Source organism: Aulostomus chinensis, chromosome 12 (genome assembly GCF_037954235.1).
Source record: "Aulostomus chinensis isolate RoL2024-O1b breed Wild chromosome 12, RoL_Achi_v1.0, whole genome shotgun sequence".
NCBI lineage: Eukaryota > Metazoa > Chordata > Actinopteri > Syngnathiformes > Aulostomidae > Aulostomus > Aulostomus chinensis.
This window is the reverse complement of record NC_141331.1, coordinates 20454786-20476993: the sequence shown is the minus strand read 5'-3', so window position 1 is coordinate 20476993 and position 22208 is coordinate 20454786. Positions and strand designations below refer to the sequence as shown.

The following is a 22208-nucleotide window of genomic DNA, read 5'->3' as shown; positions in this document are numbered from 1 at the left end:
CAATACAACTAAATACACTTGGGGTAGCAGAGTGTTGTGGCGGTTGGGTTATACCTTTATTCTCACCATGTGCTGATAGCCTTTGTAATAGTTGTAAAGCATTTCCTTTGAGTGATCAAATTGCTTTTCATCTTGTTCTCTGGCTTTTTGTGTCTCTTCTTCTGCCAATAAAAACTGAGAGTGGGAAAAGGGAGGGGGGCATCGACTGCAATCAGAAACCGAGGTTGACATCGTCTAAAACAGACTGAGGCAATTGAGACTCGGGGACACAGAGCCTGGCAACCCAGAGAAAACAGACTGTGGCAGCTCTGCCAGCAAGTGGGAGGGACAGAGCTGCGGCCTGTTAAAAGGATAATAAAAATCAAGTTATAAAGCTCAATCACCAAGACCTTCTCTCTTGGTATTTCAGACAAAAAGACACGCTTCATATTTACTTGGGAAAGAAACAAACATTGCCATAGAAACAGTGTATTACCTGGAGGGGACTGAGCACATCAAGACTGTATTGAAAACCTTCAAAAAAGAGCCTCCTCTTTCATTTTTTTTTAGTGTGGTAAGCATCATTATTTCTATGTATTACACTGACAATCCATTTGTTCTTCATTTTTGTATATTGTTTTTAGTAGGGGCAAGGTTTTAAAATATAATACTCCATACAGTATATTGTTGGGCAGTAATTGAGCAAAGATTCTGAAGTGTAATTTTTGAGTGTATGATTTTGAGTTGATTACTTCATTTGTTACACTACTTTTTTTCCCCTCACATTTATCTTTTAAATCGCCGAATGAAAAATACTCCTTCTTTTCTTCTTTCAGCCTTTGGGATCACTTTCATGATTCTAGTCAGGGATGAACAGTTACCTGTGCAGTCTTCTCCTCAAATGGCAAGGACTAATGCAAATGATTTTTCCAACAATGATGTTTTCTCCTACAGAGAGGCACAGGACTGTCGAGGCACGCCTCCTCTCTTATTTAGTATTGAAAAGTAATTATTATTAGCAATTATCTGGGTTTCTGTAGGGGAACATGAAAGAAATATTTCATCCAACAAGTGTATTTTATCTTTTTTTAAACAAATTTGTGTCTTAAACTCACTGAGATGCTATCCCCTTCTGCATTTCTTCTTTATCATGCCGGCATGCAAAAAGAAAGAGCCATGTATATTTGACATGAAGCTAATGATGACTGCCAGTTAACAACAAGCGCAACGAATCTGCCCAGAAATGTCTGTTTACAGACTCTCGAGAGCACTGTCTGATCGATGCCCTCTTTATTCAGCCGTATGCTCAGTGACGCTTTGATTTGAGCAAAAAACTAACATTTCAGTGTCTGTGCTTGCTGAGTATGACCGGGAAGGGCAATCATTTGGGCCAACTTCCTCTCACTCATCTGAAAATGTCTTAATGAGCTCAATACATGTAATTGTGAGTACTTGAAGTACAAATTACTCTGTTGAGGAGAATTATCGCTTCAAAACAATTAATACATGTTTATTTTTATTTGTATTTGTATTTTTTTGTATTTAGGCTGCCAGCCTGTCAGCAGAAATGTGCCCATAAAGAACGTTTCTTTCTTGAGAAGACATATTATACGAATCTTTTATTACTATTCAGGAATGGAAATATATATATATATATATATATATATATATATATATATATATATATATATATATATATATATATATATAAGGCTATTATAATGGTTTAAGAGACATTCAGTATGTCACTGATGGGTGGAATAGTCAGCTAAAAGGTAGGTATATCTGTTGAAATAATACAAACATGAAATACTTAATTTCGGGGGAAGAAGTGGGGGAGGCGAGAAAAAGATAGATAAATAGAGAGAGAGCGAGAGAGAGAGAGAGAGAGAGAGAGAGAGGTGAAGCTAAGCAAATGTAGGCTGCCTCACTCACATTGAGGGAGTAGCCTGTCGACGTGTGGGAGCGGTTTGTTCCTCCAAATCTCATCACATTCTTTCTCTCTCTGCACCGAAGAGGAAGAGGAGGAGGACCGTCTCCTCTGTAGCCCCTGACACTGGTCACTCGGTCCCCGACACACGGATAAAAATACGAGCGAACAGGCTCGTTCGCCTGAAAGATGTTCCTGCTGCTGCATATGCTCACCTTCTCTACCCTGCGCGCCTTCAGCGGAGCGTCCGCCGCCTCTCACTGTGAGTACCTTCCACTTATGCAGCTCACTTGTAAGTTCCTCTTGTCTGTTATAAAGTTGACTGCCGGGCAGATGTGCAGAAACACACAAGCTGATTTATGACAGGCAGCAACCTGCGTCCTTGTGGCAGAGGGAGGGAGAATACGAGGTGCTGCTGTAATAATCAACTTTAAAGTGGGTTACCTTGTGTCATGCAGATGGAGTTATTAATGTCTGTGTCTTAACGTCTAGACCGCCCAGTTTGAGATGAAGGTCAAGAAAGCAGGTTGATCCCTTGTCATTCACAAGTCCAGTGCAGCCTGGACAGACTAGATTAGTTGGCCTGTGGTTATTAGACACACAAAGCTTCCATGTGCAGTTTGTAAGTCAGGTTTAGTGGATGTGTGTTAGAGAACAGAAACTGCTGACTGGCCATATCTGTATTGTAGGTGGATGGTTGACTGAGAATATCATTACTGTGATTTAACAAAATTGTGGTTTTCCTTACTTTATATTGAAGCTCAACACTGCAGGCATGTAGTATCTATCTATCTATCTATCTATCTATCTATCTATCTATCTATCTATCTATCTATATGTATATTTATCGTCAACCCATGCAACACTAATCTCTTTAGAGATAAGCAGATAAGCAGCGATAGCATTCAGGTTATGTATGCCATGATGGTATGATACTATTTAAATTATTGCTTAATAAATAGATGTTCAATCAGATATTTTGGCTGTTGCACAGCAAATGGGAAACACATTTTTCACGTTTTTTCCCCTTGATTTTAATGAAAGGAATTTGTTCCAGGAAAAGAAAAATACAATAAGATTGTCTTAGTGTGCGCTAGATTTTTAGATGATGATAAATTTAAGACAATGTTGCAGTCTAATTTTATACTCTTATATGATCACAATATCAGGGTCAAAAGTGCTGTTAAAATTAATGTTGTAAAAATATCATTTATCATAGTAATTTCTAGGACAAATTTTCATCGAACAGCATTATGAGAGGCCTATTAAATGTGTGTGAAAAGAATGTTCGGATACGTGTATAGACTCAGTCACCAAATGTGTTTTCTATCTTCAAGATGAGTTTCCCTCAGTGACATAAAATGGATGGATAGAATATTAGAAACGATGAAGACAATTCAAAGGCACCAAAACCCACAGTCCAAAATAAAGATGGATCAACTTCTCTGTGGTAAACTAAATTAGGATTTATTACTTGTCCCAAGGAGGTAATGCTTTCAGTTGTGGTCCTTTGTTTGTCCATTAAGAGGTAGCAGAGGTCAAGGAAGAGACTATTAAATATTGGGGGAGATCTTGTTCAAGAGGCAGATCTAGTCCTCTGTTTTTCAATGAAGGTATTGTCATTCATATTAAAAATAACTTTATTTTGAGTACTTCTGGAAAAATATACAGACGTGAAAATAAGAAATATGTGTCCTTGATATTAGAAGATCTACAGTTGGAAGAATTATGTTGTGTGGAAGTTGTGTACATTCATTTGGGCGATGGGTGAAGCCACAATGCTTGAACACTCATTTGGTCCTTTGATTACTGATCTGATTCCATTTCCATGATATGTAAACTGGATGTTTGTGAACAAATCTCCATTTTCACAAAAATCATAAAGTGTACATTGACATTTTTGTGGTTTCACTTGTGCTGACAATGGTCCCACTCCCCAGAAGATGAACCCACCGTTTATGACTCTATCTAGCTCTGTTGTCAGGGAAAAATGTACATCCCACAATCTATCTAATTTGAAATTATAATCTCATGGCCAGTTTCTTGCATGCTCCCGTGGGAGTAAATGTGTCACATGTGAAAAATAAGATTGTCTGTTGACAAGGCCTCAGACCTTTCCTGTCATGTTAAAAATCTAGCATTTCCCAAAATATGAATATGTGAATACACCAGGGGCATGGCTTCATGTTATGCGATATGACATCATATGATATGTATCTTTGATCTCAGAGGGGGAACATGACACCTGTCCTGCGTCAGGCTTTGAGCAGTTTATTTTAAAGTGAAGAATTTAGCTAAACTGACCACGGCATTACTTATTTATGACGATCGTGTGGTTCTCAAATGTGTGCGGTGATCAACTCTGACACACTGTACTGAGATGAATCACTGAGAGGCTCCTCTGAGACCAAAGAGCTGCTCTCATATTCATCAGATAGAAACAGCGGGAGGGGAGCAGTAATGTGTCATATTCTCTAAATGGTTGTTTTGTAGTTTCGTTTGCTTTACAAAGAGATAATGACAAGCATGTCACTGGGTGTCACAGAGGTAATTGATGCACGTATTGGCATGACACTGCATTGGCATGACCATTGCGGTGCAAGTGAATAAAGAGTTGGCCTGGCTGAAAAATATATCTCTATAAAATGTTGAATTTCAGTCAATATCATTCCCAATATTATTGATAAATGAAACATATTTTCAATGACTATCAAAAGAGCTCAGCTGTTCTTTTTTCAGGATCAGCACAAGTAATATTTTCCCAGCTCAACTAACTACTCGAGGGATGATCGATTCCTCGTAGAAGGAATTTATTTTTAGAACTTTGCAATATACCTGAAGCATATTGTCAATTATAACAATCACAGTTAGCATTTGAGGCAAGGAATTTGCTCAAAACTGACAAAATGTAACAAAAAAAGCATTTATAAAACCTGAAAATTGTTAAGCCTTTGCAGCGTCAAGTTAGTTAGTGAAGAGGTGACATTCTCCTGGACAATGGATTCAAAAACATGTCTGATTCAAAGCTTTTGTTTCGTTTTCGAAATTGATGGCAAATGCATTGATAGACGAAGAAAGACTGCTTGAATGTTGGTTACACTCTGCCTCAACGTAAGTCAAATTTAGCATTTTTTTTTTTAAATTCTGGTAAATGGTAACGGCAGTGCTTCATTTGTGTTGACATTTATGTCAGTTTTATAAAGACAACAGTCTGCTGACCTGACATTAAGCTGTTGGCTGTGAACAGTGCACTCACACAAGACTTGCTAGTTAGCTTCGATGTCGCAAAATTATCTCAAAATCAACGGCTAGCTTGGATGTCTCTGTAGTCAGCTGTGGATCGCAAACACCAGGACAAGCCTCAATTAGCTCATCCTCTATTGCTGAGTCTACAGGATGACAGTGATGTCAGCATCATGCTTGCTAGCGCTTTCTCAGTGTGAATTGCTCTACTGCTACTCTGCTGCATGCGTTTCAACAACGTGGAGTGACTCAGTCTCAGAGTCACTCAGTCATAGGGCTGTCACGATACGTCCAATCCACCATTTGATACAACTTCCGATTTTAAGGCCACGATTCAAACTTTTATCAGCACTGGTTTTCCACCACTGAAATGGGTTGCATGTCTAATGCAATTAACGCCCCAACTGCTTTCATTATCAATTGAGCCCTAGTTGAATTATCCGAAAATTTTTCTCTGAAAGAGAGAGAGACTGTGTCATCCAGATCGACATCTTTGTGATGCTTGCGAATATGCGCCCCCATGTTTGTTGTGTTGCCTGTGGGGTAAGAACTCGTGTTACACATGATTTACAGACTGCAGATTTGTCGACGGTTTGTCTTGTGCCATTATAAAGCACAGGGAAGCCAAAATACAGCCCCACTTTTGACTTGAAGAAGGTGGGAGGGTTTTCCTATTTGTCATTGATAATACTCATATTATCTTCTTCGGTGGAGAGACGTGTGTCTTTTTTTCTCCCCAGTCAGACGTGTGCATGCACAGGATGCACAGGATGCTGTGACTTCATGCCTCAGGCGTGACGCATGAACAACAACAAAGCCTCGTGGCGTTGATTTTAATACACTGTATCAAATGTCATTTTCAATACATTTTCAATATGTATCGAGTATTGTGACAGCCCTACTCAGTAAGTCCCTGACACAATCATAGGGACTGTTCCTTCTGGGCCAAATACGCAGATATATGTCACATGTAAATATTAATTACTCTCAAACTCAAACCAGTGTTTTTTTTGGCAGGCATTTTAGATTTAGTTTTAGTCTTAGTCTTTTGGACTAAATGCTTCTTAGTTTTAGTCATATTTTAGTCATTTCTATCCTTGATAGTTTTAGTCGACGAAAACTCAAAGGTTTTAGTCAAATATCAAAGATACCTCTAAATAAAAGATATGTGTGTATGTACTTAATAGGCCAATACAGGCATTAGAATGAAGCACACTGAAACTGATCTAACTTTCAAAGGTGAGTTTTTCCCCTCTTTTTCTTTCTCTACCTTTTACTTTTATTATTTTGTTGCAGATGCAGACAACACACTGGCACACAATATGAGTATTGTATCACAATAAAATAGGATTAAACAAAAAATAAAAGCACACTTGACTTCCATATGAATGACCATATGTCCTACATATTGGCTTTAGTTGCTGTTATTGGTTAAAGCATCCACGTGTGTTGCTTACAATAGGGAACAGCAACAGGTCTGAAGACTACCGTGTTTCCCAGTCCCACAAACATGGGTCAAAGCATTTCACCTGCCACCCGTCCACAAATGGACAGGGGTTTTATTCATAACATGCTAAATTAATAGAAGGGCTGGTTTAAACGAGCCAACGTTAGCGGGGCCCCTGGCAGCCCCATTCATTCTAGCTTTAGCATGTAGCACTAGGAAGCGGTCTCTGCACCAGGGGGGAGGTGTAACCACCACCACTACCACCACCACCACAAAACTTTAGGCTTAATACAAAAAATAAAATGCATCACAGGGCGAGCCTAACATAGACTAGACTTTGACTAGCTATGCTTTAATCATCCCTCTTTTTACGAGCACCCAACACCGCTGCTGCTGCCACGATGTGTGTCTCGTCCGCTGCAGACAGGACCAGACTCGTCTCTGTGTGTGAATGTGTGCGCGCGCGCGAGAGAGGCTTTTAGTGCGTGTGTACTGATGATGGGGGCGTGACCATTAGGACCAACAGCTACAGCTGGCTCCATTCTGATGTTTGAGCTCTTGATTGACAATGCACGCATGTTATACTTGGCAGGAAAAAAACACGTTTTGAAACTTTGATCGTCCACCCACTAACAATTTAGTCTCGTCTCAGGCTTCAAGTTAAATGCTTGTGGGGTTTGGACCAGTCAGTATCATTTGAGCAAATCTGAGCTACTATTTCTTCAAAGACATTAGCATAGATGCTAAGGTGGTGCTATTTATTCTCTAAAAGAGAATGGAACATAACTGATGACTTTTCTCCATTGAAAATATTTTTTTTGCTTTTCTACTGATAGATGGTGATAGGCAGATGATTCATCCTATCACCTCGCCTTTTTTGTCTCAAGTGGAGACTTCCAAGATCATAGGAGAGTTTTTGTACACAATAGGATTATTTTTAAACCTCAACCAAAAGGCTTTCCTTCAGGTCTGTAAAATTAAACTATTTTTATCTTCTTCCTCCTGACATGTATTGTGTACCAACAACATTACAGTCTTTGCAAGCCTAGGTGACTGACATTTACAAGCGGAACAGGATAGATATTATGTACAATGAGTTACTAATAGCCACCAGGGTTTACCTCTTTCGGTAAGACTAGATTGGGGTATTTAAGAACAAGTCTGTCTGTAAGAACATGACATGAATTAGGTCTAATGTTCTTTTTTTCTGCTGAAGGGTGTGTGTAAAAAGTCCAATGAAATTGAAATTGGTTTTGATTAGAACAGAAGATTACATAACAGAATGAAACACGATGAAGGCAAATGCCTATTAAAGATAATGGGGTAATACCTTGACAATGGGGTGTGCTGCCATTGTAAAAACAGAAGTAGCACTCATGAATGTCGGTCATCTTCAAAGTATTGTAAAAGAAGGATTTAATTAGAGATTGATACTGATGGGCTGAAATACGGCCTGTGCTGGAATATCCAAATTGCAGAGGTTGCAAAATGCCATTCTAAATGAAATATTGTCGTGCTTGGAGATGTCCTATTATGTATATCATATAGTAAAGACTGGTATGGATCCCAGACAAGATCCCACCATTATCGTTTCAATATGTATCTTTATAAATATCTGAATAATGACGGAAGACTAAAGGATCCCTCTGTTGTTGACAATAATTTTGATTTTGCGATATCAAAATAATATTATCAAAATAATTGCAATCAGATGTTTTTCTTTTTCCAAAATTGTTCATCCAGATCTCTGTATCTGTCCATCAATGGCTGTTTTGGCTTTGAAAAGAATTAAACTAAACTGAGGTTGGATTAGAAAAAGTAATTTCATCTTCATTTCAATTCTTGACAACAAACAAGGCTTGTCCCGAATGGATATTATGGTCCATACATTTGTTGGAATGGAAACTGCAAAATATGCTTTTAATATCCTCCTAATTCATAAAAAAAAGTTTTTCGATGAAGTTGTTGTCACAAAAGCCTCAACAAACAAAACAGCCTTTGGGTAAAAGAAGTCGGAGGTGTTTGGGTCTTTGTTTGTGCCTTACATGTTGAGCATCCATCTCCAATAAGGGGGGGGGGGGGGGGGGGCTGGAGCCTATCACAGCTGACATTGGGCGAGAGGTGGGGTACAATAAGACACCAAAAAGTGAAAGACGTACAGTACACTTAGAATTCCACTTGGATTGCACATGGTGAACCTCTACCAGGATACATGTAAATGTTCCAAAAAATGTTGTAATATCTTTGTTATTATAATGAAATTAATATGTAATAAGCCTTGATAAGCATTACGCTAAATATAGGTGGCTGGCTCTTTCTGCACTTTGGAGTAACAAAGAAGTGATTCAGGACAAAATAAACTATGATAAGTTAGAAGGCAAAAACACTAAGCATAAATACTACTTTAAGGTAATGTCTGCTAGATTCATTATTTTATTTCAAATTGAACTACAATCATTAGGGAAATGCTTATTGACAAAAAATTGTTCGAATCACCTCTTGCTGGAAATTGGAAACAATATACTGTAGGGTTCAGGGATGTTTCGTGCTGGTTTCAGACCAGGAAGGGCTGTCCACGAGTCTTGTGTTGTCTATGATGAAGACATGACATGCAGCCTTAGACATGCAGGATACTGTAGTACTCTTCCTCTTGAATTGAATTGAATTGTATCCTTTCTTGTCCCTATCAACATTGTCGTGACATTAACTGTGAAAATCAGTATAGCAGCTCCACATGAAAGCAAGAACACATAAAAAAAACTGTACAGTATAACACAATAGATAACGACAATATGTCAACACGCTATGTACAAGCAGTATAAAAACAATTATTAATAAATACAGCTGTATGTGCATTGTTATAAAAAGTAAGATTCGTGCAACACTTGGGTTCATAATGCAAATGGAGAGCGGGGGGGGGGGGGGTCATAGCACCGGTCAGTCAGGTCTTGGACCTTCTTCCTGTAGGCTGGCTCATTGTTGTTCTTACTCAGTCCTAAAATGGTGGTGTCGTCAGCAAACTTGATGATGATATTTGTGGGGTGAACGGGGGAGCAGTCATGGGTTGAAGAGGGAGAAGAGGAGGGGGCTGAGGACACACCTCTGTGGTGTTCCAGTGCTCAGGATGAGTGTGTAGGAAGTGTGATCTCCCATTGTGATTTGCTGGGGTTTACTCCTGAGGAAGTCCAATATCCATGCGCACAGTGAGCTGCCTAAGCCCAGGTTGCTCAGTTTCATGACCAGTTTTTGGGGGATGACTGTATTAAATGCTGAGCTAAAATCCACGAATAGCATCCTCACAAAGGCTTTGGGAGATATGGCCTTCAGCCCCCGTGTCAAGCTGTGTCGCAATGGGATGACAATGGATAAGAGAAGGAAAGTCCACATGGGCATGTTTTTCACCATAGATCTATAGACATATTGATAAGACCATAGTTCTCTTGACATTCATCAAAAAAGGAGGACTAGACACTTGATAATTTCCGGCAAGTACAGCTGTTATTTGCTTAACAACTAGTAAACAAAAACCACAAACTGACAAAAGTATTCCACCATGCAAACTCCCAATGAGACCACAAACACTTATTGAGATTATTGATCATGATGTAAAATCAAAAACCAACACCACTCGCTATGCTTTAATGAAACACATTACTCAGTGCAGTAGTTATACACAAGGCTTCGATGTAACAGTCAGTATAAACTGAAGATTGACAAGCACTGAAAGGAAGTGTGCTAATGTACAATTTTTTTAAAGCTATTTTATTACCCAGACGTGTTGAATAATGTTAACTATATTTCCATCAGTGTTTAATAACCTCAAATAAAGAATTGTGGTGTTTGTATTTATATGTTGTACATGGGAGGTGGTGGTCTCCTTCATGTAGCATCTGCAGAATAAACAAATCACACCATTTTATTTAGCTTGTTCTTGTCTGTTTATGTCTTTTGCCATACTTACTATTTGTACTAGTTGTAACCTTGTACCACTTAGAGAGGGTTTTACTTTTTTCAATTAGCACCTCCATATTTTGATGGTTTACACCAGGGACCAGCTGATTACAGAGGCTTGCCACGGCTAATATGGCATCCACAGTAATGGACATCCCTGCAGACTTTATAAGGACACATAGAGGAGGCAGTGGATGAACAAAGTGACAGAGGAAGCAAACATCCATCCATCCAACTATCCATCCTGGGGCAGCAGCCTCAGCACACAAACCCAGACTTCCCTCTCTCTTGCTAATTCGTCCAGCTCCTCACTGGGGATCCCAAGGTGTTCCCAGACCAGTTGAGAGATATAGTCTCTCCAACTAGCCTGGTTCTTCCCTGAGGCCTCGTACTGTTTGGATGTGCCCTGAACACCCCCCCAGGGAGGTGTCTGAGAGACATCCTGAACAGATGCCCGAGCCACCTCATCTGACTCCTCTGAATGTTGAGGAGCAGCGGCTCTACTCCGAGCTCCTCCTGGATGGCGGAGCTTCTCACCCTCCTTTCAGACGCTTGTCCCTGTGATCCTGTCCCTTTGGTCATAACCCAAAACTCATAACCATAGGTGAGGGTAAGAACATAGATCGACCAGTAAATTGAGAGCTTTGCCTTCAAGGACCAACACAACAACCGATGCAGAGTCTTCATCAATGTAGACGCTGCACCAATCCGCCTGTTGATTTCATGATCCATCTTTCCCTCATTTATGAACAAGACCCCCAGTTACTTGAACTCCTCCGCCTGGGGCAGGGTCTCATCCCAGACCCGAAGATGGCACTCCACCCTTTTCTGGGTGAGAACCATGGACTCTGACTTGGAGCCGCTGATTCTCATCCAGGCCACTTCACACTTGGCTGTGAACCGATCTAACTAGAGCTGAAGGTCACAGCCCGATGAAGCCGGCAGGACCACATCGTCCACAAAAAGCAGAGCCTCCTAACCGGATCCCATCAACAACCTGGCTGCACCTAGAGATTCTGTCCATAAAAGTTATGTACAGAATCAATGCGTACCAATCTCTGGCACTGGTCATACAGGGAGCAAACTGCCCATATCAGGCAGTCTGATACCCCATAATCCCAGAACCCCCCCGCAGGATTTCTTGTGGGACCGCCACCCAGTCTGCCAATCCAGAGGCATCGCGCCCAACGTCCATGCAATGCTGCAGATTCGTGTCAACTAAGACAGCCCCACAGCATCCAGGGCCTTGAGGAACTCTGGGCAGATCTCATCCACCCCAGGGGCCCTGCAACTGAGGTTTTTATGACCAGCTTGGCAACCTCAGCCTCAGAGATAGGAGAGCCCACCTTAGAGTTCCCAGGCACTGCTTCCTCACATCACAACATCTTGAGTCAAGGTCAGCAGCACACTGCTCACATAATACAAGGTGTTGACAGTGCACTGCTTCCCGCTCCTGAGACAGTGGATGGTTGTCCAGAATCTCTTCTAAGTGATCCAGAAGTTGTTCTCCATGGCTGAACTCCTCCCATGTCAGAGTTTTTGCCTCAGTAACTGCCAAAGCACACTGCTTGGCCTTCCGGTAACTGTCAGCTGCCTCCGGAGTCCCGTGGGCCAAAAGGGCCCAATAGGACTCCTTTGTCAGCTTGACGGTATTCCTCACTGTGTCTGCCAACAGGTTCTGGAATTACCGCTGCGACAGGCACCACCACCTTATAGCCACAGCTCTGATCGGCTGCCCTGACAATGGCTTACTTGGACTCAGTGTCCACCGCCTCCCAGGGAACCCTTTTTCTTTTACTGCTGTGGTTTGAATTGAATTGAATGTAAAAAGAATCTCAAGTTTCAATGTACAGTGGGGCAAAAAAGTATTTAGTCAGCCACCTTTTGTGCAAGTTCTCCCACTTAAAAAGATGAGAGAGGCCTTTAATTTTCATCATCTTCTACATGAGAAACATAATGGGGGGAAAAGAATCCAGGAAGTCACATTGTAGGATTTTTAATGAATTTATTCGCAAATTATGGTGGAAAATAAGTATTTGGTTAGTAACAAAAGTTCAGATCAATATTTTGTTATATACCCTTTGTTGGCAATGACAGAGGTCAAACATTTTCTGTAAGTCTTCACAAACTGTTGCTGTTTTTTTGGCCAATTCTTCCATGCAGATCTCCTCTAGAGCAGTGACATTTTGGGGCTGTCACTTGGCAATGCAGACTTTCAACTCCCCCACTGTAGCTATGCAATTCTCTTGATAACTTCAGAATAGTGAATCTTTATTTATTGCAGAGTAATGTATTAGCAAGTAAAGAGGCTTGCCCATCACTGGTGACATGAAATCGTCAGCCAGTGCAGTTGCACTGAGGGCTGGCACCTTTTCAGTGACTCCAGTATCCAAATATGAGGTCATAACAGCCAGGAAACCGCATAAAATAGCATTCGCCCATTAATAAAAAATGTGTTAAAAATACCCCCTAACAAAACCCACTGTTATGCTTTTTGAATTATCTTTGAATAATTTATGTTTTGCTGATGATGTGTGTATTTTTATCACTAAAATGTTGATAGCTCAGTCAAATATCCTGTAAGCTTCCTGTAAATGCTTATCGGACTCTTTAGATTGGAAGCAGAACTGTAGTGTTCGGAGAAATGAAGTGCGACAGTTATGTTTCTCAATTATATTGATCTGTGCTTCCTTGAATTCAGCCAGCGTTTGGGGCCTAATGGTCAACTGATACCCCGGCTCTTCTCAGGGTATGGCTGAGCAGAGGTCACTGAGCCCCGAAGCCTGTTAGCCCTGGCAAGGTATCATATTAGGTTTTATCAATACCACACAGAGGTCTGAGGCCACTCTGTTACCAGATACTATCGCTGTACCTTTGATATTATTGATGCTGTGGTCTGTGTTGACTGAACATCTTCACCCTCCAACAGACTGCAGGGGTTATCACTGCTGTAACGGTTGTAACTGTATAGTTTTAAGGTTTTCTGGCCCACAGCAGAGCATGTTTATGATATGAGCACAGTGTGTACAAGCAATCTTGTTGATCAATGGTTGCTGTGTTAGGGTTGTCAAAACTGGCTCTTGCAATATTTTTTTTCTAAAAACCACAAGGCCAAATATATATTCAGACACGTGTAAACATATTGGAGATGGTACGGGGTTAATATATGAGCCCTCCTCGTGATTATTTAAAAGTGTAATTACCACAATTCAATCATATGCATGAGATTGTGCACATTTGGAACATACTCTTTGGTGTGTTTGGCTTTCTTTTATAAATGCAACTTTGTTATTAGTCATAGTATCTACCTGAAATTCTGCAAGTTTTAGATACTCACTGACAACATAAGTGTATGATTTTTCATTTGCCAGGTGTAATGTTGGTATCGGAGGTGCCAGTGGACTTGATGTTGCCACTGGCTACTCACCAGAAAGGAGGCTCCAAGGAAGTGAAGTGATAGATAATAAAGGTGCATTCTACTGTATATTCCCTCAAAACTATGTTAACGAATAGTATACATATTTTGGTACGTGTAGCAATAATTTCAGATGCAACAGTAGAGTAATTGCAATTTTTTTATGTGTTTATATTGAGGTAACGTGAACTCTGAGAGCCCTTAAGTCATTTACAGAACCCTGAACTAAAATGCTCTTTATTAGCTTTTTGCAAAAGATTTTTTTGTCTGGACTGGAAACATGTTTGTTCCTTAATAGCTGAGTGACAGTGTGTCAATAGGGAGGTCTTTTAGTGTGGGAGTTTCTTATTGGCTGCTGCTCTTTGAAAATGATTTGGCTCTAAGTGACATAAAGCAGCAGCAAAGCAAAGTTTTGTGGGTGAACCATGCTGATTTGAGGAAATGTGTGTCGAGGCTGGTGGCTGCACCAAACAGAACTGAAGCCGTTCTGTAAGTTTGACCCAGTGATGTTGGTTTTTGTGTCAGACTAATCCAGGAACTGAAGACACAGCTTCGGGCTATGATAACATGAAACAGCCCTTTTTTCGTAATAGCAATCAGTCACAAAGACAAAAGTATCTGACTTATTAATTGATAAAAATTAAAAAAACATCAGTTGGAGCCTAAGGGGTGGCATTTAAACGATCAGGTTTTTCCTATTTCCTAGAAACACACAAACAATAAACATGTACATACAAACAGCAACTGCTTTTTCAGTCTTGAGGGAAGATATGTTCAAGGACACACACATACTTGCATCAAAGGATAAATTATTGTTCTTCTGATCCATCATTTTTATTGACATTATCTGAGAGGGAACATTCCATTATTCACTCTTTAAATGCTGCTTTAGACAATTACAGTTCCCCAGTAAAATATATAATTGTGCTACTAAATAGAGGGATGTGGCCACTTTATTCAAAAAATCTATGATTTTGCTGTTTATGTTGATTCAGTGTGACACATAATTTTTAAAGTACATTCATGAATTTCCCTGACTGTGCATGTGTAACATTAAACACACAGGTGATGAATATTGGGCAAGACTGAGCCTCCTCCACTCTACTACCCGATCCCTATTGCATGGTCTATTTTTAGGAACTCTCATTTTTTTAAATATCCAACTGTTTGTACATTTCCTGAGACTTGATATCTCTGAGGAAACTGTGGCTCCCTCATATTTGGTGAACCATGTTTATTTGATTTGGGCACACCAATCCCTCTGCAACAAGAGCTGTAAATATTCAGCCTATGTGTGTTACAAAAAAGCATGTTTGTGCACTGAGGTCGAAGCGGTCATGCTAATGAGCCGAGGAGAACATTGGATGAAGGGTCGCATGTGCAATTATGGCTGATAGTCAAAGATACCACTGTGAAACACTGAATATAGCTGACAATGAGGCGGATGAGTGGGTGGTTTCATAAAATGAGCTCATATTATCCAGACGTAGGGTGAAGCCAATCAGTGTTTCTACTTCACCGCTTCGTTCCTTGCATGTAAAGGAGTATTTGTATCAGCCCAACGAGGGGTATATATTCTATTTGACACATGGTGATTGACTGATGAGCACATAACATGCCGTAGAGTGTCTCCCTTCTCTTCTCATCAGCATCACTGAGCTTCTTTTAAGCTTGACTCCTCCATGAATAATGGTTAAAGAATACATCTTTTATCTTCCCAGTGACGGGACTGGTGCAAGGCTATCTACTAAAAATACGACACAATTACAGCTGTTGATATTCTATTCTATTTGTATCACGAAGAAATTCAATGAAACAAGGAACAATAAAGTTACGCTATAATCAAGTATTATCTGTGTGTGACTACACGTATTTCTTTGTGCCAGAGAGGTTGGTGTTCTTTTGGTAGGTTCTTTTGTGATAGTATATATAAGCAGTATTTATCAAGAATTACATCTTGAACTGAAATCTGGGGCAAAGTAAAGATTAGGAGTCAAATAGGGAGTCCACTGATTAAAACAGCCCAACAATGTCAAGAAATGGTTTTAATGATTGAATAAGGTATGTGTACAAACAAGATGTGAAGTATTGGAGGTGACATGGGTCAAATTGTAGGATTCTGAGGACTGAGGCCAGTGGTACCATTAATACAGCATAGCACTGCAAAGCACTATTTATGTAGAAATGTTATAGACTAATTTCCACTTGGAATACCTTTTCCTCATACAATGGCAGATGTCTTTGACAAAATTTGAGTATATTTTGATGACATTTGTTGATGCCATGCATTTGAATTTGAGTGCTATGTATTTTTATATTGTAGTATGGTAAAGGATTTTCAGGGTGATGGCTGAACACCAATCACCAAAACCAATATCTGAATATAACACACAAAAATCATTGGGTTTATTTGAAGAAAAAAAAATATTGTGTATCGTTATTTCTTTATTTTAACATTTTGATGGTACAGGATTAAAATTAAGAAATGAGTAAATGTCCTTGGCGGCATGGTGGTGCAGTGGTTTGCACTGTCGCTTAACAGTAAGAATGTTCTGGGTTCGAGCCCCAGCGTCTTTCTGTGTGGAGTCTGCATACATGCAGGAGGGGACGAGGCTGATTGATACTCTAAACTGACCGTAGGTGTGGCTGTGAGTGCAAATGGTTGTCTGTCTATATGTGTTGGCCCTGTGATGGACTGGCAGCCCTTTCAGGGTGTACCCTGCCTTTTGCCCGAAGGCAGCTGGGATAGGCCCCCCGTGACCTTTAACAGGATAAGCAGTAGAAAATAGATGGAAGTATTTGGGGAGCAGAGGTATGCTAGCTTGATCATCCACTACTATTCATTGTGATAAGCTAACTAGCAGTTATGGATGGAGGTATTTGGGGACTTAAAGCAGAGGTATGCCCATCCACTACTATTCATTGTGATAAGCTAACTCGTAGTTAGATGGACAACAACTGTGTTACCCCCCAAAAGTTGCTGAATTCCTTTAAAAAGAACCACAAGTCATTTATTCCCCCCACCCCACCCTTAATGAAAATGCTACCACTGAACCACCCTCCTGCTGGTCCTAATAATATCCTCACACATCTGTGACCGAAACAAAATTTCATACAGTTCTTGACATACATATGATTCTGGTGGGTGTTGTTAGAATATGTTGATGTCAAAGCATTCATATGCACGTCTGGGTTCATTTGGCTCGAAGATTTAAACCCCAGAGCTTTGCATAGAAATCATGGGTCTGCTTCAGAGGATTTTCAGTTATCCCTCAGGCCAAGGAGCAGCTTTGCAGACAAATCATCCTCCATCCATGAGTGTTCTTGACTGACAGACAGACATTTGGCAGAGCACCATGTCTGAAGATTTGAACTGTGAACAGCAACAAGATCTGAAATACAAACAAACTTTTTCAGCATTCAGAATTTTAGAATTGGAGAGCTAATAGTAAAATTAATTGCATTAAGTTATTTTAGGTGTGTTTGGTGTATGGATGCAGGAGTGAAAAGAGCTAGATTTATGTGTTTCAGATCAAAAGCCAGATCTGGATACTTCAGACAGATTAAGAGCTGTATGCTTGCATCATAACCGCAGTTGCGGTACGTTAAGATGGCGTGCCAGTGCTCTCATTTCCCCGATGAACATCTGTAACTGCACTGCAGCTCAGCCAACAATATGAGTCCTGAACAAGACTGCTTGATCCACTTTAGTCACACTTGAAATCAGGATTAGGAAAAATCTCTTGGCATGTGGTCTGAGAGCAATCAAACCAGGTCAGTGGAAATTCAGCAGGATGCTCAAAAGGAAAAATGAGCTCCGGCTGTCAGCTCTGCTGTGCTGTTGTGGACCAGATGGATGGCCTGTTGCCACTCCAAATGTGCTCGAAAAACCATCTGAACCTGAAGAAGACATTATAGCTATTTCGCATCCTAAAGCGCAAAGCCTCTAATGCTCGGTGGAACGAAATGAACAGTGATGGAGGAGAGGGATAATTGTAATCAGGCTGGTGACAGTTTTCATTACGCTCTCTGATACAGGACTTAATGCAGCTCTGCACTCGGTGAATCCAAACAGGCGAGAGGCTGTTGTTATCTGATTCGCTGCTCTTGTTGTGAACTGGAGAGTGGGTCAGAGGAAGATGAGATTGACAGGTTTAGATCACTGGACTCTGCTCTTGCCTGTTGCATGATGTGCTGTAATGTCACACTACTGCGCCGGATGATAATACACACACGAGGAGCTGTAGCACTTCCCGTCTTGTTTTTAAGGGTCACTGCATGGGTTAATAGACTATTTGAAGCATCTGAGAGCTGGAAAAGTGGGCAGCCTTGTTATTTTCCCAAATCCTTGCTTTACAACCTCACAGCTGACAGGTAAATGTGCACTTTGGACCACAACATTTAACCACTGATGGTTGCATTTTCTATTGTTTCTGCTAATTGGACAAGTGTGGCAAACATGGTACATATTCAGAAGCACACCTCATACAGTCTCATTAGCATGCAGAAACAAGGCCAAATGAAATGCTTTGAATACATCATTTTTTGATTTAGCAATTCCCTTTCAACGTATTTATGTTGTTTTAAAATGCATTTTTGCTTTGATACCTTCTGAATTGTATGCTTTGTTGTATCTGATAGATAATTGCAATGCTCCTCTGGTATCCACATTACCACGTCCATCCTTCCAGAGCTCCACGCAGTCTTCAGTTGGATATGCTGCTTACAATGCCAAACTCAACAGAAAAGATGGTGAGTTCTGTGTCATGTGTACTATTTCAACATGCTCATTTGCTTTTACCAAACTTTTGCTTAATCTTCAGATGACTTCAGATAAATAGTTTTGCATTGATTTTGAAGTGGCCTTGTCTCTCTCTCCTCTCTATTTATCTCTCTATTATAGCCAACTTTCCTCCTTCCACTGTAAAGCATTTACATTTACCTTGTGTTTGATGGACCTTATATCTTGTATAAACTGTTTTATAACCACACGCTCATATGCATTTCATTACAATGGTGATATACTGAAGATCCTTCATCCCATGCTGCTTTGGTAGCAGTATCTTGTCTGAAAGCTTGGAGTCTGTTGAATAAACAGAATTCAGTAACTGCAATTCCCATTAGCAAACACGCACAGCTGACATTAATTTTAAATTTCTCCAAATTTGCCCAGAACGCCCACTAGAAGTCAAGAAGGACCTTGAAAAACAATGATGTTTCATGATCAAGGTCACTGACAGGCACACACCACAGATATATACAACTGTGATGCTTTATTTCTCGCTGTGTTTTTTATTTCATGTTTTTATCTGCCACAGATGCAGTTTAAGTGGATATTGACAATTCTATCAAATTTTTCAGAAAGTTTCAGCTTTTATTTGCAAAAATACCATAGGTATTTCAAGGCAATTTTTGGTCCAAATGGGTTTATATTACCAGCCAGTAATATTTTCTCAGAAAGGCTCTCGATGAAGAAATATTGAGGCTTATGTAACAAAGGCCACTGTGGAAAAGGAAGTGGATGTCTACTCTGTATATACATTTTTAAATGAAACAGATATTACCCACTAAGTGCGGACCTCCCCTGTGACTGTTGCAGTGCAACTTCACCTTAATGTGCTCTTTATATAAGCACTCCTGCTGCACACACCAGGAAATTATACATTTTTGCAATCTGAGCCTGGTGGTGACTGAGCAAAAACCACAACCCCAGAATCAATGTTTAATGGATTCCGCTCTTGACTGTAGTCTCTGTATTTCCTTCAGGAGCAGGGGGCTGGTCCCCCATGATGACTGACAAAGAGCCCTGGCTCCAGGTGGACCTCAGGGAGCAGATGGAGGTGACGGCAGTGGCAACACAGGGATGCTATGATAGCTGGGACTGGGTCACCAGCTACCTGCTGCTCTACAGTGATACGGGTCGAGCCTGGAAACAGTACAGGCATGAAGATGGTTTAATGGTGAGTCAACCTGAGGACACTTGATTTGATCTGCACTGCCATAATCGTCACTTTAGATTAGAGCTATGAATCATTTAAAGATTGTTGAAGTTCATAAAAATAAATTCCTTTCAATAATAATTGTGAAAGTATAATATTTGTGCTTATTCTTATTTTGGGGGAGATGAAATGTGTGCTACTGGAGTAAAGAAATCTGTGAATGACTCAGCTGGTTGGGGGAATCAGTCTCAGGGAGCGCTCGTTCTTGGCATTTGTTGTGCTTTGTCATTTCGGGAGTTAAAGTGAAATGACTGGCCTGTGAGTCACAGCTCCACTGTGTCTGCAGGACTGAGTTAGAGATGTCAGACTATTTTACTGCAGTTGGTTAAAGTGCCGTCCAACCCACTGTTGTAAAGATGTGAGTAGTAGAGGTCTTCACTGGTCCAAAAATGTATGCCCCAACCAAAGAAGCGACCCACAAATGTTACACAGAGAACTGAACAGGATTATTTATCATTAGAAAATTGAGACCCAAATCCAGCCAGATCTGAGAAATCGTGGTCCGATCAGTCACAAGACAAAAACCAGAATGCTTGCTATCATCACCACTTCATTTTACAAGTTGTTTAAAAATGTGTAATGTCTAATTCTTCCTTGGGGCTGCCTGACTGTCCATCTATCCATCCAGTGAGGGTTGCTGAGGGGTTGGCTAGAGCCTATCCCAGCTGACATTGTGCGAGAGGCGGAGTCCACCCTGGACGGGGTGTTGATAATAGATGAAAAAATCCACAGTTGATGTCATGAATTCACTTGACAGATGCAAAGATAACCTCAGCTGTCTGTCATTTTGAACTGTATCAGTACATACTTTGGTCTCTGTTAACACATCAGGAGTCAGAGCACCATCACTAGCTGTGTCATCTCTACGAGAGGTCGCAAATCATCACACTTTTCCATGTGCTTCAGGGCTTCTCCGGTATTACACACAATGACAAACCAACTCGATTAATAACAAGTGGTACCAAACCTATGCTGGCCTCATACCTTTGGGTCTTAGTTGACTTGAGAAGACCTGTAGTGAGTACCCTCTGTAGGATCTGTGCTGCACAGGGCCATGGGAGGGGTGCTCTGCTGTGTGTTTAATCACAATATTTTGTATTGATGATAATTAAATATGGAAAACATGACTGTTATCACAGTAGCAATACAGCAAGTAATGTGGAGGTGTTCAGTTGAATTGGTAGGTATAGAAATAATTAGACAACAGAGTCAGAAGGTGGTTATTGACATTTTACTGCTGTTTAAAAATATGTTGTGGCCCCCATGGTTTCCTCCAGCATGCTGAGACAATGACAATGAACAATGTGTAGCTGAGGACATAACATTGGTGTATCAACTGTTATAAGGTTATTTTTGCAGGAATGTATTCGTCCACTTTGGTCAAGATCGGACCATCTATGTATGCGGGTAAAACATCATCTCAGTGCTGAGATAGCGTGTTTTATCCAGGTGCTTTGGTTTCCTCCACCATCAGAAACATGGAGGAATATCATACTTGGTATGTGCTCTCGACTTAGCCATTTGTAGAACAAACTGGAGCTGGTCCATCATAGATTAGTTAAATGCAGACAGAGGGCATCCTTTGTTATAATCTGTACAGGCACAGCTTTCCTTCATGCTCTTTGTCTGTGGGCCAACCTATAAAAGCTATTTCACGATCAGGCAATGCCTCTTTCTTCATTTTGTTTTTGTCAGTTCAGTATTTAATGCCAGCCAGTACAAGAATTGACGGCCAGCCAAGAAACTTGCCTGATGCTTGCAAATGTCATTAAGTCATTATTGTGTTTGCCCCAGTTATGGGCTGCTAACAAGATGTTAAATTGTTTTTCAGTGAGTTTTTCTACTTGTCATTCCAATTAGCAAGAATATGTAATTTCCCAATGGCACTGCTGCAACATTAACAGTCTGCCTTCCTTCATGAAATCTAAAATTAGCTGAAGTCAAACAACTGACATATTGCACCATATCATGTCCCAACTTTTCTCTTGTTATTTCTACACAATAGTCTGCAGTGCTGCTATGACAACACACAGGCATCTTTATTATGATTATTTTCTAATTGTTCGATCTCCAACTACTGGCTCATTTTGTTACATTTGTTTCTGTTGGAGTTTTTACTCTGATAATGGTTTTGTGAACTAACCCACAAACAGTTCACAGCAGGTTTCCATATGGAGGTTTTTGTGGGCAGTGTTATGCTAATAGTTTCACCTTTCAGATGCACACCTACTCATCAGCAAACAG

General features: G+C 40.4%; 1 protein-coding gene across 1 annotated transcript in view; it reads left to right on the top strand.

Annotated features, from left to right (window-relative positions):
• The first annotated feature begins 1931 nt into the window (after positions 1-1931).
• Positions 1932-22208, top strand: part of LOC147252456 (contactin-associated protein-like 5) — a 93253-nt gene continuing 72976 nt past the window's right edge. Inside the window, exons 1-3 of the mRNA XM_086220771.1 lie at positions 1932-2171; positions 18607-18717; positions 19732-19925. Of these exons, the coding sequence (XP_086076897.1) occupies positions 2099-2171; positions 18607-18717; positions 19732-19925 (378 nt within the window). The 5' untranslated portion in view covers positions 1932-2098. The remainder of the gene's footprint in view (positions 2172-18606; positions 18718-19731; positions 19926-22208) is intronic.